Source organism: Copidosoma floridanum, unplaced genomic scaffold, assembly GCF_036245765.1.
Source record: "Copidosoma floridanum isolate Cflo_tuat_1 unplaced genomic scaffold, Cflo_Japanese_pri ptg000021l, whole genome shotgun sequence".
Taxonomy (NCBI): Eukaryota; Metazoa; Arthropoda; class Insecta; order Hymenoptera; family Encyrtidae; genus Copidosoma; species Copidosoma floridanum.
The window spans coordinates 4528188-4552500 of NW_028321898.1; the positions used below are offsets into that span (position 1 = coordinate 4528188).

Consider the following 24313-nt stretch of genomic DNA (forward strand, 5'->3'; position numbering starts at 1 on the left):
TCAAAATCACTAGAGATTGCTTACTCAAGAAAAAAGCAGTAGTATGAGAAGCGAAATAAGTTAAGAGGCTTTTTTTTTCAAGCAAAATACAAACATTATTTATTTGAAACTAAGGGATAGTTATATGCACACATTGTTAGCGTAAAGCCAAAGATCGAACTAATTGAGGAAAACGGTGTTGCCAGCTAAACTGGCAGAAACGCTTGAGGATCGCTTAACGATTGGTAGCGCCATCTGTTTCAGAGCCAACATGTTACACGAAAGCAGTGCTTGCTTGTATCTGCTTGGTTGTGACCTCGGAGTTATCATATAGGCGGGACAAATTAAATGTAGTAATATGGATGAATGTATCAAATATAAAACAAATGACTTACCACATTTCCTTTACTCCCGATTAATTATCACACTCACTTTTAGAAATATTGTATACTGTGTATTTCTGTACAATATGCACACTGTTAGCTGAGAGCTCTTAAATTAATTTATTTTTTAAATAATTTATTTACTCACATACACAAGCTTATTCGGTTTAACATTGATAAGCAGTACTTGGTGGAGCGTAAGGAAAGTATAGATAAAATTTTGTTTTACATAACTGCTTGACATTAAGAGGTGTGCGAACTCTTATCCTGCAAGGTGAGTGTCTGCGGCTAAGATTATCGACACAGCCACACTGAACGAAAAGTTTAAATCTCATACTTTTGTCTACATTCTTATCACGCTCCACAAGTGACAGTATACCAATGTTGAATTGGACTCGCTTGGGTGTGTAAGTTATTAAATTGATTCAATATTTAATTTTTTTAAGAGCCTTTAACTAACTGTATGCGTATTGCACCAAAATACAAAGCTTAATATCGTACAGAGCAGAATGAATTGGTTCTCCTACCCTAATATTCATACTAAGATAAAGATACCAGTATGCGAACACTTTATTCAATTGTACCAGTAGCTTTAACAGCTTGAAAAAACTATTTTTAGTGTTAACTTAATATAAAAAAATTATTTTTAATACTCTTGGATCTTTCTTTGGATAAAACAAAACTAATATTTTGGAAAGTCTTATAGTCAATTAGAAAATATTACTTGTTTGAGTCACTTGATAGCTGTGGCTTGTAGGATTGTACACGCATTGGTCTCATTAGATTTTTCTTTTACCCTGTACTCGAACGCATAAAAATGATTAAACTCAGTGGTAACCAATAATAACAGTATATCAAGCCAACCGTTCCAGTTGTAATAAGATGCGACAAATGAAATTTGGAATAAAGTTTTCGATTTTATTATTTTTAATATACAATAAAAATGAAAATTAGTAAAAAGGTACTCATATAACTTTTCTTCATTAAATTAACATGGAATGTTTAAGTACTGGGTCAAAAATGCATATCGGTACGGTTTTGTTATGATGTACTTAGAAAGTTCATAAAACGTTGAGAAAACAAAGTCTTTACAAAAAGAGTGTTCGAATACTTGTATTTTTATCTTAATCAGTAAAATTTCGTGAAGCTTAGTTTACTTAGTTATACAAAATTTTAGTAACTAATATAGTAATATCATGATATATAAATGGGTCATGGAACCCACGGTAAGAATGAAGTTCTTTGAACATGAGATAAGTGCCGAAGAATAATTAAACATGAGAAGTGTGTCAAAAAACATCATAGAATAAAGAAACACAATGTCTCAGGTAACAAGGGGGTCGCGAGACTCATAGGACGAACAAAGCTCTATAAGAATAAGTACTGCATTCATGTAGTTTAGTAAAACAAAAACTTGAAAAATAACTATTTATTGACATTTTGCCCTAAATTGATCATCAAATTTCAAATAAGCGCCCTTAAAAATCATTAAAATGACATGTAATTCAATATATACATGTATAATGATCTTACATAAGTTATTTATCATTAATTAAAAAAAATTATTACATTTATATAATTGTGTGACATTCCAACATAATTTGATTATCCAATTCAAAATAACCGCCCTTAAAAACTATTGATACGTTCTGCAACTCTATTGTATATTTTTGTTTTAAAAACTTATGTATTTATTAAATAAATTATTAATAACAGTAATTATTAGCATGATTTTATTGCAAAAAAGCTTAGGTTTAAAAGAAATCAGTTGGTATTTTATGCATTTGATGCATAAAATACTAATATTAAATGAGTAATAACGGACCTTATCCGATTTTATCTACACAACCATATTTATGCTTATTAAATTTTTGTTTTTTCAAATTTATTACTTAGAAAATATCTTTATTATTTGTAAGGTCTTTAAATTATTTAATAATTTTAAATTTTGTTTTTAGAAGCATTCTTAATGTAGGGAATAAAAATTACCGGAGTGATAACACCTCGATAGCCCTGCGTTTAAGATGCTTGGCTATCACTTGACAAGTCACATGTTCAAATTACGTCACGGTATCCGTTTTTTTTTTTTTTTTTTTTTTTTTTTAGGAGGTAGAGACTTCCAGTAAGCAACTTTTATTTAGTTAAAATCTGTCGTTCTTAAAAATTCAGGCCCCCAAGCACGTGACATAAAGAATTTAACTTTATTCTAAAAAGTTCGGTAAATTCGCGGTAGGTTATTTGACTTTTACTGTGCGTTAATTGGTGAGGATTTTGTAAGGCTAATCAGTATTTGTGATTTTCAATTGAGCGATAGATTCACTTCTTGGCAAGTTTATTCACCCTTATGTGGAATTATCATTCAAGTATTTCTCTTGTCTCTTTTTTAAATGTTTATACCTAATCTTCATTCATTTTTACCGCAACGTATAACCACCTAATACCACCTTATATAATAAATTTTAGAATAAAAAAGAGTGTCGTTTTCTTAATATATCATTCTCCTTAACGCTAATGCACTATACATTGGTTATCAAAAATAGTTCTCCATTTTTACGTTTTTTTAAATGTTTTTAGCAATATTTTATTTTAAATGTATAAGCCCTTTAAAAACATAATTACTTTTGTTCGTATTGTCTCAAAGTCACACAGCTTTAGAACGTGGGGTCTTTTATTTGTAATTATGGAAGAAGATATATGAATTATCCTTATTTTAATAAAATTAAGTACAACTTATAGAAGATTTTCAACCAGAAGTATGTATCAAGGGTCTAAGATAAAAAATTTCATGCAATCTGTTTACTATTATATAATAATTATCTTTCAGTTTACAACAACGAGTAAAAAAAATTAAGTTCTAGTTATTAATTTATTAATTGTAAATATTACTCATTGATAAAAACAAGTAAAGTTTGAAAACAACTCTATTTATTTATATTCATCTGCATTAATTTAATGATTACTTCAAATTTTTCCGTAGAACTTTATCATAAAAATACCAATAATGTTATATTGTTATTGACTTATCTTATTTATGTTTATATTTTTATGAAAAAGATGAGTAGAAAGATTGCCAATGCCAATGCTATGGCGTGAGACAACTTTTTTCCACTGATCAGGGCGACCCGCCGTGGCCAGCCGTTGAACCAAAGCGAACATTTTTCGAGGGTGCGAGACTTGTCTCGAACAGCGTGCACCTACCAGTAGAGAAGTAGATTCGCGTGGAAATGAGCATACAGGTGCAATGGTGGTTCAATTAGGTGTTTCCGTGAAAAGAAGTAACAATATCTGTGCAACGGCAAAAAGAAACTGTAAAAAATTAAATTCGAAATATCAACCAAATGCTTATTGATTCGGAATCTCAAAGGACACCGAAATACCTAATTTAACTTTTTTTTGACAGCGCGCTGTCAACACATTACACGTGTGGCGATGCGCGGTGGCACGACAGCAGCCGTACGGCTGTTTAGTCATGTTTGTTAAGAAGACGTTCAAGAGCCGGAATAAATAGTAAGTATACTTACTTTATAAGTAGTTGTTTGTATGCATCCTCGTATGTATGTGTGCGTAACCGTACTTATGCATGTATAACTGTATACTTTACTGCTTATGACTGCGGTAGAAAACCGAAGACATGACCGTCATATAAGGGCCGTCAGAACTTACAGCCTGTGGGCAGAGTTGACACGCGTCAAGTGGCAAATTCTAATAAGCTAAATCTAAATAACTTAATCACAAGCTATTTAATCCAATAACTCTGTACCCTTGGCATCTGACCACATAACCCTATACTCTAAACATATTGAACTTTATAATATTTTACATATATGTTCAGCTTATAAATAAAAAAATTAATTGTAATGATAAAGTTGCAAATAAACCTTTAAAATGAAATGCAAAGCATTTGCATTGCATTAATAGCATAAGCAACAGTAATCAAATCATCCATAGAGCCTTACAGCCAATTTATGTGTTAATGAAATTCTGATAAATAACTGTAGCACCTGTCAGTAGGTAATCTGGGGTAAAATTACTAGCCAGTTTATCAATTATTAAAACATCAAATAATAATTCAAGCGCTTGTCACTGAATAACCCGTAGTTTTTATAGGACATTTTATTAATCAAATAAATAAAAATCTAAAGCACCTAAAAAAAATTAAAAAGTGAAACAGAATGATGAATCGCATTAAAAAAAAAATCCCTATAGTTGGAATTGAGACCAAGATCGCAAAACAATTTATTTTGCAGCATAAGCCTCAATCACCTTAGCTATCCAACGTTTGGACATTCCTGATGTAAAAGTCATATATGTTCATGGATAACCTCCGGAGCTTGTCCTATTGCTATCACAGCAATTGTGATGATAAAAATAATTAGCTTGAGATTACTGCTGAACTGACATTTTTTTTAAATAGCTTAAGCTGAATATTTTTTCAAAATATTAGTGGATTTTCTAAATAAGTATCAAAAGTACGAAATTCAATGATAAAGAAATGTCTTGAAATTCAAAGATAGTGTACATAATTTTGGGCAGTTTACTTCTACAATTTGATTAAATAAGATTGATATAGATAACATTAAAACAAGAGTTAGTTGAATAGCAAATACTTATAAATGTTTTTGGTTATAGTACATAAGTAGAGAGAAAGACTCTTGTCGTCGCTTGCGTTGGCTGTGCGCTCAGCTATTTAGCTATATAGTCATTTCCCCTCCTCTCATCCTCGTAAGCACACATATTCAGTATACCCCCCTTCCACGGATCTCCAAAATGTGCGCCTACATGCTCATTTCCACGCGAATTTACTCCTCTCCTCGTATGTGTACATTCGGTATACTCCTTCTACGTGTCTCCAAAATGTGCACCTGTATGCTCATTTCCACGCGAATCTACTTCTCTACTCGTAGGTGCACGCTGTACGAGACAAGTCTCGCACCCTCGAAAAATGTTCGCTTTGGTTCAACAGCTGGCCGCGGCGGGTCGCCCTGATCAGTGGAAAAAAGTTGTCTCACGCCGTAGCATTGGCGTTAGTAATTTTTCTACTTATCTCTGTTTATGATTAGCTTTGAACAGTTATAAAATAATAATACAACCTCGGTTACTAAAAGTGAAAGGGAAAGATGATTTCTCATAAGCGAGCAAATGTTAGAAGCATTACACGGCAGTCTATTGGCTGTTTGATGTAACCATATTAGCACTTTTGGAGAAAGACATTCGATTTAAGCGTTATCGATTCGAGGTGTAAACCGACTCCTAGTGCCCCTAGCGCATTTCATCTGAACTCGAGTTGGGTCCATCCGCCAATGATTTGAACATATATGAAAACTGTCTAAGTTTAATTTAAAGTTTGGTTTTTATTATTCTTCAATTAAGTAATGTTATAAAACTAATTTAATAATTATGTTAATGCTGTTAATGCTATGTTCCCAACTGTTTTTAAAGAAAAAATCCTGAAATGGGAATAAACTTACATGAATTTCCAAAATCTGTTGATCGTAAAAATTAGTGGATACGGAGGTATAATATAAATAAGCAGACTGGATCCAAGTCTGCTGTACGCAGTTTACACTTTTCGGCATCAAATTGCTTACTAAGACGATTCCCTTAAAATTTTTATCATTAGCGGCGAGTTCAGATAAAATACGCTAAGGGCGCTAGGAGATGACTTACACCTCAAATACGAAGAAGTGAAAAATGGTATCAGGTATTTTACAAACAAACCAAGTCTAATAAGTTACTTATTTAACTAAAAACTGGTTTTTGGTTGAATTACTAACACTTTACACTTAAAATATTGAAAAATATACATCTAGGTCCAAATATTTTAGCTTTTAAAAACCACTAAAAGAACACAGGTTTCAATTTTAACTTTTTTTACACATAAGTTAAACTAAAAGGTCGAAAAATCTTAATTAAATCCATCTTTATATGCTCATAATAAGCTTAAATATTTTTTTTTATATTATAGTGTCATACGTCTAGGTACACCAAGTCCACTATCTAAAGACACATGACACTGTAGAAAGGGCCCAGGAAGAACATGGGAGGTTTTCCATTTTAGGGTGGGGCCATATGAATATAGTAGCAATGTGTCTTTTTTTAGCAGTTATCAGATGAATATTGTAATACAATTGCAATACTGCAAGAACGGTACAATAGAAAAGAAGTAAAAGTCATTAAAGTTAACAAAAATTTAGACTAAAAGACTTACTTCTTAATGAAAAATTGTGTTATGGAATTAATCACAGCTATCAGTTAAAACTACGACATAAATAAGAATTTACTGCCAAAGCTTTACCTAGTTATCTCTAACTATTATTGCCATTTGTGTATACAACAATAGGTACACCCAAGTGTAAGTGATTTGTTCCAGGCAGTGACCCTAAATGGCAACATCGCATATTGTTTTTTCTTGATTGACCAGAGATGGCGTTAGTGTACGTAGGGTAACCAGCTTTTTGCCATAAAACATGATGTAAGTAACTAAGGTGTGTGACCCAACCGATTTAAATTGAAATTGTTCCTGCACACATCCGTAATTCCACCATGTTGGAATTGTGTAATCTACTTTGTTTACTTTAAGATATACCTGCATTCATAACACTTACTTGAGAACATGAGTGGTGTAATAAATTTATATTTACAATATGCCATTGTACTCGCTTATATATAAATATTTTTACACGAATGAATAAACAGTCAAACATTTTTCTATCGTAGGTAGGGTATGCTCTGTACATTTCACTCAATACAGTAACGAGAAAAAGCCAGAACACTTAATCGTCCCTGGTGATAGAAATATGTTTGTTTTATCCAAGCCAGCTGTTTCAACAATAAAATTAGACTCCATATACGTACAGGAGACACTGTATTTTTTTACAGGAATTTTTTATCTAAGAAATAATTTAATCTCATGTAGTAATCTCAGATGTGCAACTAAAAGAAAAGTACAGCTTGAAGCCTCACTGAATACAGCAGCCTTTAAAACATTGAAAGCTCTGTGATTTTTTAACTATTGTTGTACATAAGTAATGATCCCTTTAAAATGTTATTTAATAGTAGAATTAATTCGTTATCAATTTTTAAATTTTGACTTATTTTTGTTATTGCATTGCGGGCTGTTTATATTTTTATAACCGGATGAGAACAATCACAATCAACTAAAATTCATTTATTAATTAAAAAAAAATTATAATATACTTAGTGATGATTTTTTTACTATAAATATGTACATGACTTACTTCAAATAATTTTATTCTTAAATCCAGCAATAATTAGTTTTTACTGTCTCATCACTACTCCAAATAACTGTTAAATGATGTTTTCTCGTTTTCAGCAACAATTTTTAAGCATCACTTTTGACATTGTAATGTAAGCTAAAACCTTTTTGAAACTATTGACAATCACATATTATTAAAATACCGCTACATTCGGATTGGCTCAAATCCCAATATGGACGATGTGCGGATGAGGCACGCTATTGGAGAAACTTGGACTCATCGGAAAGTTGCGCCATCACACACCTTATCTACTCACATCATGAGTTTTGGGGGATTGGTGAGCAATGTGTGCTGAGGAGTGAGACCCCACTGCTATGTATATATTTACCTTTATCTCATAATTGTTTGTGTAGGTCATTCCACATCACTTCTCCACTGACTTCTTGCTCAATTTTAATTGTTCCCATACCAATCACCCACATATAAACGTGTCCTTCATCTATGTAAATCAGTATAAACGATGATTTTCACAATGTTAACACTACTTCGTTTGGCTATTTTTAAGGATTTTAATAAAAGAGGCAGCAGCAAATTAGAATCACGTAGCTTGTTTCTATAATGATCAGTTTTTGTCGGTTTTTCTAAACGTATTTCGAAGTGAGAAATTTTTTCAGCTATTGCTTCTACACTTCCTTGGCGGCAAATAGATGGGCTGTATAAATTGAAATATGCATGAATTAACAGAGACTGCAACAGTTAATGATTGAATAAGTGATAGGTAAGAAGTTATTGATGTATAAGTACAATAACGAAAACAAATTTGAACACAAACTGGAAGAATTTTTTATAAACAATCTCATTGATGTGTGTTCTGGAAAATGTACAGTACTTATACTGTGGCCATAAAGGTCCAGTATTTTGATAAGCCCATTGACATAATTCTCATTGATAATGAACTTGCTTATTGGAATTGCACACGCGCGCATACATATAAGTAGTTATATTTAATTAATCTATCTTTAATCTATCTTTCCATTAGCAATTTAGCATTTTTTAAATTATTTGTATGTTGGCAAAGAAACAAAATTTATATCCTACACATTTCTAATAATTTTGCAAACATGCCATAATTTTTTCTAAAATATTACAACTTCATTTTGTAGGGAAACATTGAAAATATAAAAATTTAAAGTTATGTCTTCATTTACCTAAATACTTCTCTTTTTGTATACTACGATAATATTTTTTTCTTTAAAAAACCCGAAAAATTTGTTAATTTAGCTCTATTTTGCCTAATTTTAAATATATTGTGTATTTTTTCGTATCTGAAGGTTATGTGCATGCATAACTATGAAAAATCATTTCTGGATAATAATTATTTTATACTCAACATCACATAAATTTTTCCGTATTTTTCCTCTTACATTTTATAAAAATATATCGAAAACATGAAAAATGAAGGTTATGTTTTTAGATGTTTCAACACCTTTCTTTTTTAATTGCCATGGGCTCCAAAACCCCTTCAGAAAGACCCGTACAACTCTCGTCGTTATTTCTCTACTATGCTTCCATTAAAAGATATAACGTAATTTTAAATATTTGAAGGTAAAGTCATATAACAAAAACATGTTTAACCAGTACTTACTGTCTGTATTAATCTGTTATACATACAAAAATTTTTTGATAATTTACTTCAGTAGAATAAGAATATTAACAAACATTATAGTATTAATATTGACTACTATACAACATACACACATGCGTGCAGGTGCATTATGTACTCAATAGTTATACACGCGTATACATACGTGTATGTATACATGCATACTACGCTTAGTCTCACACTACAACACGGCAATATATCTATACACAACACTACATGCTGACTATATATATGTACTAGTGGGGCTCCGCCCCCCTGCGCGCTCCGCACGCCAACCCCCCCTTTTATTGTGTTATAAGTGTAATTTTTTCAAAATACGGTTTGTATTAATATTTTTTAAGGCCTTAAAAAATCACAAAATCAATTGTTAGTATAAAAATAATATGTTAAAGTATATTTTACAGAATTCGAAAGACTATGGCATTTTTCGAAAATACTCGGAAATAAATTTTCTACGCTGGGGTATGATTACTAGTCTGTTTTTAAAGAAATATGAAGAATAAGCTGCTAATTTCAAATAAAAGTGGTAAAGTTTATATAGACAGAGAGATGTGCCCTTGAATTTTTGTTGGTGAGCTTTATTATTTCTTCTAGTGGCTCCCTTTCTTAAATGAGCTGTCTATCCTGTATTAGTCAATAGATATTTCTAAGGTCTTATAACTATGGATGCCCCCTGCATGCTCTGCGCACCAACCCCCATAATTGCAAATTAGATTTACTAAGTATAAAAAAAAACCCGAATTATATTAATTGTTACTTAAAATTTATGTATGTATCATAAATAATTACATGAATTTTTAACAACCACTTTCTTTTTTTCCTGACTAATAACAGCTATTTCTATGGGATAAGTAGAACACAATTTTCAAAACAATATAATTTTTGAAGAAGCATGTAACGTTATGCTGCCTTTTCAACGACGAAAATTTTTCGCATGGTTTATTATGTCTGAAAATTGTTTTGGTAATACTATTTAGAACAAATACCAAAAATTTTTCATTAAAGATTGTGAAGATGATAAAAATAAAGCTCTTTTACAATCAAACGAAATTTTGAATTCTGAAAATATGTCTTGTAAGGATTTCAGTTTACCAAAACCAACAGAAACAATAGTAAAAAATATCAATACTGACAATGATGAAAGAATATTTTGTAAACATAAATTCCATAAAATGTTTTCACAACTCAGTGATGATCAACGTCGAATTTTTCAAGAAATAATAAAACTTGAAAAAAAAATATTTTTCATCGATGGTCCTGGTGGATCTGAAAAAACTTTTCTATACAAAACATTAATTTATTATTTCATATCAATTGAAAAAAAAGTTCTTACAATAGCTTGGACAGGTATTGCTTCTATTCTGCTCCCAAAAGAAATGACCACTTACAGAACTTTCAGACTTCCTTTAGACTTAAGCACTATAAAAAGTGCATTCTTCCAGTTTAAGCCAGATAAACAAAAATAACGTAATGTAGAAGTAATAACTTAAGATGAAGCTTCTATGATACCGAAAAAAGTGATAGAAATTGTTGATAGGACTTCAAAAGATTTATCTAGTAGTAATAAACCTTTTGAAAATAAAATAATAATTTTAGGTGGAGACTTTCGTCAAATTCTCCCAGTAGTAAAAAACAGAGGCAAAATTATTATTGTCCAAGAAATCATGAAATTTTCCAATTTTTGGCCTTTATTTAGTTGTTTTTAATTTAAAAAGTAATATTCGTTCAATTGATAGAAAATTTTCTTCACTGCTGCTGGATATAGGAGAAGGCAAAATAAAAACTTTTATAATTCCTCAGACATGGAAAACAAATGATGTATGTTCTAAGATTTTTAATAATAATGATGCTTTTTTTATAAGTAAAGCTATATTAACATCTCACAATGAATACACTTATTTCATAAACAAAAAAATTTTTAATAATATGGTAGGAATATGAGTAACGTACTATAGTATTGATAAAGCAACTTACAAAGGAGTAGATAAATCAGACGATAATATTTATATTAATTTCCCAACAGTATATTTAAATAGTATTAAAGATGGTCTTCCTCCACATAAATTGAATTTGAAAATTAACGCTTTTTTTATGTTGACACAAAACTTAAACATATCTGAAGGACTTTGCAATGGTACAAGATTACGATTTACGAGATTATTTAAATACAACATCGAAGCTGAAATAATTACAGGCGAAAAAAAAGGAAATAAAGTCTTTATTCCAAGAATGACACTACAAACAAACAATTCTTCTTCGCTACCATTTATATTGTACAGAAAACAATCTCCATTAACCTTAGCTTTTTTTATGATTATCAATAAATCTCAAGGTAAAAGTTTTGATGCCTTTGGAGTATACCTTCGAAAACCATTATTTTCTCATGGGCAATTATATGTTGCATTGTCTAGATGTAGAAGCCCAAAAAAAAATTTCATCTAAATTGAATCAGAAAACAAATTTGAAATTAAAAATATTGTTTGGAATGAAATTTTAGAGTAACAAAAAAACTATTTTATAGTTCATTACTATTTTTATACTTTCTTGCAAATATTATCTTTTATCAAAATAGCAAATTCCAGTACCGTCTAGTACCCAGATTTATGTAATCATAAACAATCCATTTTTTGTAATATGTTTTCAGATACACCATCATGGATGCAAAATTTTATCAGTGTGACAAATGTAACTTAAAATTTTCAAATTAAGAGTGTCTATCATCGCACGAAAAAATTCACAAAAAAAAATTTTTTGTATGTGATCTGTGCAGCATTATGATATTAGACAAGAAAAATTATTTGCGTCACACAAAGGAATGCCAAAACATTGAAAAAAATTTTAAGTGTATTAAATGCGAAAAAAGTTTTAAGAGAAATTATTACTTACAGAGATATTTGAAAAGTCATGAAAAAAACGTTCAAAAAAATATTTGTCAAATTTGTGGGAAAGGTTATGTAAGACCAGAGCACCTAAAAAGACATTTTAGAGTATGTAATTAAAATAAATATTGTAAGTAAGATAATTGTAACAATTTTTTTTTATGGTTAATTAAAATTATATGTGAAAACTAGACCACTTGTAACAGTTAATATATAAGGCTTTACGAATATTTTTGTATTATATATGGGGTAGCTGGGGGGAAGCTGGGGGATAGTTGGGAGAGGAGGTGAAGGAAGCGGCGAGGTGGTGGGGGGAGTGGGTGGGGCTAAACCTCGCTCTAACTCTGATGATTACATAATATAGGAAGACATATGTATAGCGGAATCCAAAAGCAAATGATGGAGTTCGAAAGCCACGAAATGCAGTATATATATGTCAGTACGTACGTACATACGTCTCTACCGTTTTGGTCAATAACCTAGGTTCACCTAAGAAAGTTCTTACCTTACAAAATGTTTAAATTGACATGAAAAGTTATTACGCGTTACAGAAGTATTACCATTACTTTTTTTTATTACAAAATCGAGGTAGGAAAAGTTGATATAAGAAAATTTTAATGTTCTTTTATAAATATACGACCAGTAGAAGAATGTTTTACTATCTAATTTAGCAAGGTTTCAAACTTTTAGATTTTTTATTAAGTGTTATAATAGAAAAAAAAATTATTTATTGTTACACTGAAGACTAAATATCAGTTTATGACTTGATCAATGGTGGTACTAGGCCATACTAGGCTTCACCGACATACTGCTTGAACGCTCCGTTTAGCATCAAACTTTTAACCATTGCAGCCAGCACTGGAGTTTAGTTGATGAGCATTGCAAGGGGCGCCGCGGGTAGACAAACGTATGCTGCCTCGATGATACTGACTGATGTTTCCAGGGAATAGCACGTGGTGCGTGCAGGGAAGCTAAGCCCCACTAGTCAATTTTGATATAAATTTTTGTTTTCTCTAAAGCTACTGCCCTATCTTTTTCATCAACTTTAAAGAGCTTTGTATGCCTAGGCAAGTTGATTTTATTTTCCCACGGAAAAGTGTATTTTTGTCCCCTACAACCAACATTACTTATCACTGAATTTTTACATTGTATTTTGCTAAAATACAACGGAGTGAGCTTGATAATTTTTGTTTATAACCATTCCTAAATGCTTTAAGATAATGCCCAAAAAGTAAATCATAAATTAATTACATCCAAGCTATCTCTTATCTTTAAATATTATCTAACAACAATAGCTTGTTAAAGTAGTGCTTCTTGCTAGTGTATAAGTTTTACGGGAAGCTTTGTATTTTTACTGTATTTCATGCAAACAAAATTTTAAGCACTTAGTTTAGTACTACTAGTAATATTATTCAAAAATAAGTAAAATACTACCAACCGTAGTTTCATCCTCATGTAAAACTTGGTCATACTCTGACATAGCTACACAAAAAATAATAGCTGTAACATCTTCAAAGCAATGGATCCATTTTTTACGTTCACTCCGCTGTCCACCAACATCAAATAGTCTGAAAAAATAAAAATTTGTTATAAAATCAGGATTTTTTCAACATAAATCAAAACACAACAAAAGTTTAACCTTCGAAAATAATTGATATCAAAAGTGTGTTATTTAAAGGTAATAATTTAAAGTTAAACAAACAATATACAAACTGTAAGAAAAATTATTGTGTTTCTGACAAGTTATTGATGGTTAATGCTGAGAAATTTGAAACTTATATTTCTTTTGTTTGTAAATAACTTGAAAACGTCTCTTTTTAAAAAATGCAAAAAACTAAGAATCATATAGATATGAAAAAAAATAGTTTAACATGTGAGTGAAATAGTAATGAATTTGAAATTGTGAGATATTATGCATAGCTAAAAAAAAAATTAATAAGCATAAATATAAATTCATTTTCATTCAACAACGATTCATTTATGTGTTAATACTTTTCATTTGTTTACCCACCATGATTAACTAAATCAGTGACATAACCTGTTAAGCTAATAAATAATGCAATCATTGAAGTACAACTGCTTAAAACCCTTTGTAGAATTGCAGAGGTAACAAAATATGCGATTAAGAAACAAATTTTTATTAATGAAGTCTGTCTAAGAAAATACTATTCATGAAAAAAAATCTCAATATCCTCCAATAAAAAACTCAACAATTTGATCTACTTTTTTGAAGTATTAAAGATTTTCATTCAATTTTTCAAAGATGTTGAAGTTAATACAATACATACAGGCTCCTTTTAAAATAAAAACTAGTAAAATAACAAAAATAAAGATAACTGCAAACGGCTAGTAACAATACACGAACAAAAAATATGAAACAAAATTCCCATATTCAACGATAGTCTCATAAATTACAATAATATGAATCATAACTACGTTTGAAAAACGAAACGTTCGAATATGTAAAAGAAAGAAATATAAAAATAAGACAAAAAATTTGAACAATATGAAACATATTGGGTTCAAAGACTATTTCCAGCCTACAAACATCCATCACATCTGAAAAGAATTATTTTAGATTTAAATTTAGATCTGTAACACTGTTTAAATAAAAAAAACTAATATCCTCTTAATACAATAATCAAATAAAAATATGACAACCAGAATCGGGAGAATAACACCTATAACTTTCAATACTAATGATAATCTGTTTTGGTAAAACTATCACTAAAACAATAAATTTCAGCATTAACATCTTTCTAAAAGATAATACTAAAAAAATAAACATTATTATAACTGTTAAAATATCCTAAATAATATTACACGTATTATGCTGATTATAATAATTCATATAATTGTCATACGTGCAGCTTAATTATTACAACGTGGCTTGACAATCCTAAAATTATCTTAAATATCATTATTATTATCGTTATCATCATCATTATCTGCATTACCTGCATAATCATCATCATGATAATCATCTTAATAATAATCAATATCACCAACATAATAATTATCTTAATCATTATGAATATCATTATCATAATCATCATCATCATCATAATCATCATCATTATCGTCATCATCACCACCATCATCATCATCATCATCATCATCATTATCACCATCATTATTTTCAATATTATTATTATCATTATTATTAAAATCATTATCAATAATATTATCATTGCTTTTGTCATCATTATAATCATTATTATAATCACCGTTATGATCAGGATTATTATCATTATTGTCGTCATTATTATGATTATCATCGTCATTGTCATTATCATCATTATCACCATTCTCATGTACATAATTCTTTTATCATCATTATTATTATCATCTTTATCATCATCAGCATTATCATGATTATCAATATCATCATTATTATGATCTTTATTATCATCATCATCATCATTTTTATTATCATTATCACCATTATTATAATTAGTATCAATGAAATTATTACATAGCCATCATAATTATCGTCATTAAAACAATTTCTATAGTTTTTATTGAGGCATTCTTGTTATCAATGAATCTCTCACTATTATTATCATCATCGACATCATTATCATAATCATTTACATGATCATCATCTTCATCATTATCACTATTATGAATATTATCATCGTTATAATTATCATCGTTATAATTTTTATTATCATCATCGACATCCTTATTATAATCATTATTATTTTTAGCATCATTTAAATGATAACATCACAACGATTATTATCGTTAATGTAAACGTTAAACACAATTTTAAATTAAGCATTCTTGTAGATAATAAATTAATCATTATTATTATCATCTTCTTCATCATTAGTATCATTAATATCTTTATCGTGATCATCATGATCATTATCGTCATGATCATTATTATTATATTTATTATTATTATTATCATCATTATCATTATTCTTATTATTATTATCATTATTATAATTATTATTATCATTATCATTATAATTATGACAAACATTATTATTATCTTCATTATAATTAGCATTATTATCATCATCATCATCATTACACTCACTATTATTATCATCACTATTATTCCTGTTATTATCATTATCATAATCATTCCTATTATTATTATCATTACCGTTACAATTATTATTAGCATTATACAAATAATAACATTGGGACCATGCTTATTGTCATTGTCATAATTATTATTATTTATAATATATTATTCTTTCTGTTAATAAATTTATTGTTATTATCATTATCTCTCAGATCATTATCAACATTATTATCATCACTATGATCATTATCATACATTAACTTTATTTTCATTATTATTATCATAATCATCATAATTATAATTATTAGAAACATAATTATCATCATTAATATCATTAGCATCATTATCATGATTGTAATCATCATTAAAATGACTATCATTATCATCACTATGATTTCTGTTATCATCATTATCATCATCATTTCTATTATCATCGCCATTACTGTCATTATCTTTATTAGCATTATGAAAATAATTACATTGCAACCACTATTTTTGTCATTGTCATAATGATCATGGTTTTTAGTATATAGTTCTTTCTGTTAATAAATTTATTATTATTATTATTATTATTATTAGTACCTCTCACATCATTTTATTATTATTATCATCATCAGTATCATCATTATAAAACATTAACTTTATTATTATTATCATCATATTCATCATAATTATCATAATGACTATCATCATTGATACTATTACTGCCCTTATTATTATTACCAGGATAATTATTATTACCATGATTATCATTATTATTATTATTATCATAAATATGAGCATCAGCATTATTATTATCAGCATTATTTTTTTTTTTTTTTCATTATTATTTACACTATTTTTTTTAATATCATCACTATCATTATTATCATCATTAACCTTATTATCAATATCATTATTATCATAATCATCAACATCATTATCAACAATGTCATCATTGCCTTCGTCATTATTATAATCATAATAAGAATCACCATTATCATTAGGATTATTAGAATTATTGTCATTAGTATAATTATTATCATGGTCATTGTCACAATCATCTGTATTGCTATTTTTATATACAAAATAATTTTCATCATCATTGTTATTATAACTTTATCATCATTAGCATTATCATAATCATCATCATTATCATCATTGTCATCAATATCTATGTCATCATCATAATCATCATTATCACCATCGTAATTATTATTATTATTAGCATCATTAAAATTGTTACATAGCTACTATAATTATCGTCATTATAACAATTTCTGTGATGTTTATCCAAGCGTTTCTGTTATTAATGAATCTTTTGTTATTGATATCATCATCGACCTCATTATTGTTATCAGTAAAATCATGACTATTATTATTATCCTTATAATTTTTATTATCATAATTAACATTCTCATTATAATCATTATCATTCTTAGGATTATTAAAATAATTACATCACAACCATTACTATCGTTAAACTATAATAATTACGATTTTAATCATAGCTTTCTTGTAGTTGACAAATTAACTATCATCATTATCATCTTCAAAATTATTATTATTGTTTATATCTTTATCGTAATTATAATAATTATTATCCTTATTATTGTTATCATTATTATTATAATTATTATTATTTTACTCATCATTATTTTTATTAATATATTTATTATCATCATCATTATTATAATTATTAAAAACATAATCATCGTAATTATTATGATTAGCATTATTATCAACATAATTTTCATTATTGTCAACACTATTATTATCATCACTCTTATTTTTGTTATTATCATTATAATCATCATTCTTATCATCATGGACATAACCGTTGTAATCATTATTAGCATTATGAAAATAGTTACTGTCATTATTATTATCATTATTATCTTTATCATGATCATTTATATCACTTTCATGATCATAACTATCATCTTCTGTATCATGATTATAATTATCATTCTTACCATCATCGTCATTATCATAACAATCATTATCAGAATTATCCAAACCGTTACATTACCACTTTGATTATTGCCATCGTCACAATTAACGTAATTTTTATTATATCATTCTTGTAGTCATCAAATTATTCTTCATCATTATCATTGTTTTTATGATTATTTTTTTTACCACTATGATTATTGTTTCCATCATGTTAACATTATCATTATTGTCATTATTCTCGCTATCATTATTATAAACACCTATATTATCATAATTATTATTATTATTATCATCAACATTAACATTTCCAATATGTTTATAATTATTATTATTATCCTTATAGCTAATATAATCATTACTACCATTATTGTTATCCTTATTAGCATTATTATTATTATCATTATCATCACAATTATCATGATCATCACATCATCCTCTTCATCATTATCAGCATTGTCACCATTATTGTTATCATTGTTATCATTATTTTCATTATTATTATCATCATAACCATTATAATTATCAACATAATAAACATCATCATCATCTTTGTCATTATTTTAATTACTGTTATTATTGACATCACTATTATCATCATCTTTAAAATTATTATTACCATTATCATCATCAATATCATTATTATATTTATTACTATTATTAATATGACTATCATCATTAATATTGTCACCTTCCTTATGGTTATAATCGTCATAAGAATAACCATTATCATCATGATAACTATTATTATTTTTATTAATATCATTATGAACATTGTCATTGTCACTATCATCACCATAACTATAACTAATGTCATCGTCATTTTTAATACAACCATACTTAAAATAATAATCATCATCATTATTATTATCATTATCATTTTATTATCATAATTATTATTGTCATCATCAGCATCATGATCATCTTCATCATCATCATCATCATCATCATCATCATCATCATCATCGTCATCATCATCATCATTATCATCATCATTATCATCATAATTATCATCATCATCTTCATATCATCATCATCATCATTATCATCATCATCATCATTATCGTCATCATTATCATTATCATTATTATCATCATCATTATCATCATTATTATCATTATCATCATCATCATTATCATTATCATTATTATTGTTATCATCATCATCATCATCATTATTATCATCAGAATTATCATCATCATCTTCATCATCATCATCATCATTTTTATCGTCATCATTATCATCATTATCATCATCATAATCAACATCATGATCTTAATTAGCATAATTATCATTATTATTATCTCTTGAAATATCAACATCGACATCGTCATTATTATTTTTATTATTATCATTCTCATCACCATCATTATCATTATCATCATCATCATAATCATTATTAAAATTGTTATTATTACCATTATTAAAATTACTATCAACATTATTAATATTATCATGATAATTATTATCAAAACCATTTTTATCATCACCATCATACATTATCTTTATCATTATTTTTATAATCATAATCATCATGATCATCATTATCGATATAATCGCCACTATCATTATAAGTATTGTTGTTATAATCATTATTATTATAGCTATTTTTATCGACTTAATAATAGTCATTTAATAGTTAATTATAATCTCAATAATACTATTATCACTTTTGTCATAATTATAATAATTATTGTAATCACCGTTATTATCAAGATTATTATCATTATTGTCATTATTATTGTTATTATTGTTGTCATTGTCATCATCATCATTATCACCATTCTCTTGTACATAATTATTTTTATCGTCATTATCACCGGTATCATAAGTTTTATCATTCTCATAATTATTTTTATCATTATTATTATCATAGATATTTTTATCTTTATTATAATCATTATTATTATCATTATTATTTTCACTTCTATCGTTATTATTACCGCCATCATCATTTATAACACAATTCTTATTTGTAATATCATTATTATTATTTTTATAATCCTTATCATTATTATGTTATTAACTATAATTATAATCAATATCACCAATATTTTCATCAAAATTATTATAATTATTTATAATATCGTCATTATTGAAATTAACATCATCATTTTTATTATTGATATTTTTATAATTATCATAATCTTTATCATCATTATTTTCATCATTTTCATTATCATCGTCAATATCATTATTATCATAACTATTATATATATAACTATTAGTATCATTATAACCATCGTCATTATTATTATCACCTTCATAATCATTATTTCAACTACAACTTTAATTATCACTATTACCATCATCATCCTTATTATTATTTTTATTATTACTATTATTATTATCATCTCTATCAATATAAATATAATTAGTATTGTCATTATTATTATCTGAAGCATCATAACTATTATATTGATAGCTATGACAATCATAAATACCATCTTAATTATCATTAATTACCTTCATAATCATCATTGCAAGTATAAAAATTTCCATTATATTACCATTATTATTGTCATACTAATTATAATTAGCATCATTGTCATTAAGATAACCATCATCATTATCATCGTTGTCAGAATTATTATCATTATTATTATCATTATTATTATCATAATCATCTTTAACATCATTATAATTATAATTATAACTATTAAAATTATTACAAAAATCTTTTTTATTATTATCATCTTCATACTTAATATTTTGAATAAAGCTTCCACCATAACTATTACCATTATCATCCTTTTTATAATTATCAGCATTATTATCATCATTATCATTCTTATCATCTTAATTATTCTCATTGTTATCATCACTATCAAAACTATTATCATCGGCATTATTATCATTATTATTATTATTTTTATCTTTATTATTATCATCTTTACTATCATTATTATAATCATCATCATCATCATAATTAACATTATTCACATCATCATTTTTGTTACAATTATTATTATCATCATCATCAGAATTATTATTATTTTAATTAATATTATATTTATCATCATCATTAATTCAATTTTTTTCATCATCATTATTATTATTACCTTTATTATAATCGTTATCGTCATGATCATCTTTTTTTTTTTTATTTTTTTTTATTATCATTAGTATTATCGACTTTATTATTATTATTGTTGTTATTATCTTTATCATTGTCATTTTCAATATCATCATTATTATTAGTATAATTATCTTGATTAATATAATTATAACTGTTATCATTATCATTGTCATTTTCCGCCACATTACTATTATAGTTATAACTATCAAAATCATCAATACCACCATTGTTATCATTATCACCAACAAAATTATGATTGCAATTATAACTTACATTATCACTATAACTACTATTATTATAATAATCATCATCATCAGAAAAACTATCATCAACATAACCATCATCACTTTTATCGTTAACATTATTCTCATCAATATTACTAATATTATTATCATTATACAGATGAAAATCATCATAATCATTATTATTATTATCATCATAATTATTAGTATTATTATTTTAATCATTATTATTATCATTATCATCATAATTATTATTATCATTATCATCATCATCATCATATACATCATTATCATTATCATCATCCTCATCATTATTATCATTATTATTATTACGATCATTATTAGCATTACGATGATTATAATCATTATCATAGTATTATTATCGTCACCATTATTATTATCATGATCATTATCATAACTGTCAACATGTCATAATGATCATCATCTACATAATCAATATTATTATTATTACGTTTATTATTATTATTATTATTATTATGTTTATTATTAATATTTTCAACATTATAATAACTATTATCATGTTAACAATTATCTTTATCATCGTCATCATCATTGCTATTATCATTATTATCATCATCATCGTCATTGTAATCATCATCATCATTATCATTATTACTATAATTCTTGTCATTATCATCATTATAATTATCATTATTATTATAATTGTCAATATAATTGATATAATCACAACTGTTATCATTATAATTATTATCTTTATCATCACTATTACCACAGTTATAACTATGTAACCATTACTTTTATTTTTATTATCTTAAAAACATTTTTAACCATCATTGAATTCATAACCTTCTTTATCCTCATTACCATTATTATTATTGTTTTTATAATTAGCATCATTGTCATCATTGTCATCATCATCATTATCATCATCATTATCATTATTTTGGTCACCATTATCATCACTATCATACAAATCATCATTATCATCATAATCATTATTATAAGCAGTATTAGTATTATAATTTTTATAAGTATCAACATAACCATAATCTTCATTATCATCATCATTATAATCATTATTATTATTATCACTATCATCATCATCAATATTATTATCATTATATTCTTATAATCATTATCATCAGTATCATTATCATCGTAATCATTTTTATAATTGTCTTCATAATCGTGATCATTACAATCATCATCATTATCATCATCGTCAGCTTTATTATAATCATCATTATTATTATCGACATTATCATCATCTTTATTATTATTATTATTATCCTTCTCATTATCATTATTCTTATCATGATCATTATCATCATTATCATAATTTTCATTATTATCATAATCATAATAATTTTAAAGATGATTATTATTATCATCATTATCACCATTATTATCGCGATTATTATAATTATTGTTCTAAATGTTATCATTGTCATCGTCATTATTATGATTATCATTATGACTATAACTGTTGTCATTATCATCATAATTATTGTTATTATCATGATAATCATCATTATAAGAATCGTTATCAATATCATTTCTTACACCATCGTCATCATTATGATCTACATTACCATTATTAGTTTTACTATCATTATTATCATGACCATTATTATCTTCACTATAAATATTTTTCTCATCATCATTTTTACTCTTATCTATGTTATTTTCTTCTCTATGATCATCATCATTATTATTAATCTAATTTTTCTCATCATCTTTATTGTCATCTTTCTTAACATCATGATCATTATCATCATAACCTTTATCTTGATTATCACTATCAATATTATTGTTCTTATCATTACCATCATAATCATCATTATCATTATCATTATCATCATCATCATCATAATCATCATTATCATTATCATTATCATTATAATTATTATCATTATTATTATCATTGTCATAATTATTATCATTATCATCATTATTATGTACATTACCATCATCCTCATTATTATTATCATAATTCTACTTATAATCATCGCTTTTGTCATCACCATTATTATCATTGTCATAATTACCATTATTATTATTACTGTCATCCTTTTTATTATTATTACTTTTGATATGACAAGTGAAATTAGTATATTAATTTATATTATTATCATCTTAATTATGATCCTTATCACTCTTATTATTATCATTATTACTATCATCATCATAATCGACATTATCATTATTATCGTTATCATCATCCTTATTATTAACATCCTTATCATGATAATCATCGTTTTTATTATTACTATCATCATCATCATAATTATCATCATCATTGCCATCATCATCATCATAATTAATTTTTTTATTAGCATTATCATCATCCTTATCATCAATATCATCATTATTATTATTATCGTCATAATTATTATCATCAACATCATCATCATTATCATTAACATTATTATTATTTTTATTTATATCATCGTCATAATCATTATTATTATTACTATAATCATCTTGATCATTATAATTATGATTCTAATTACTATCATTATTATTTTCAGCATCACTATCGTCACAATTATATTTATTAATACCATCATAACTATCTTTATTATAATCAATACTTCTAGAATTATTTCTGCAATTGTTACTTTTATTATTACTATTACTATTTTAATTTTTACTATTATTATTAGCATCATTATTATGGTTATTAATATTATTATTATTATTATCATTATTATCATTATTATTATCATTATTATTATTATTATTACTATTATCATTATTTTTATAATTATTATTATCCTTATCATCATCATTATTATAATCATTATTTTTATCATTATCATCATCCCCTTTTATATTATTATCATCATCCTCATTATTATCATGATCTCTGTTATTATTATAATCATTATTATTATTATTATTATCATAATCATTAT

General features: G+C 26.5%; 1 protein-coding gene across 3 annotated transcripts in view; it reads right to left on the reverse strand.

The window, feature by feature from the left end:
- Galphao (G protein alpha o subunit) overlaps positions 1-24313 on the reverse strand; it is a 526726-nt gene that overhangs the window by 117878 nt on the left and 384535 nt on the right. For all 3 annotated transcript variants that reach the window (XM_089594134.1, XM_089594132.1, XM_089594135.1), the window contains one exon: positions 13560-13689. In XM_089594134.1, coding sequence (XP_089450260.1) covers positions 13560-13689 — 130 coding nt within the window. The remainder of the gene's footprint in view (positions 1-13559; positions 13690-24313) is intronic.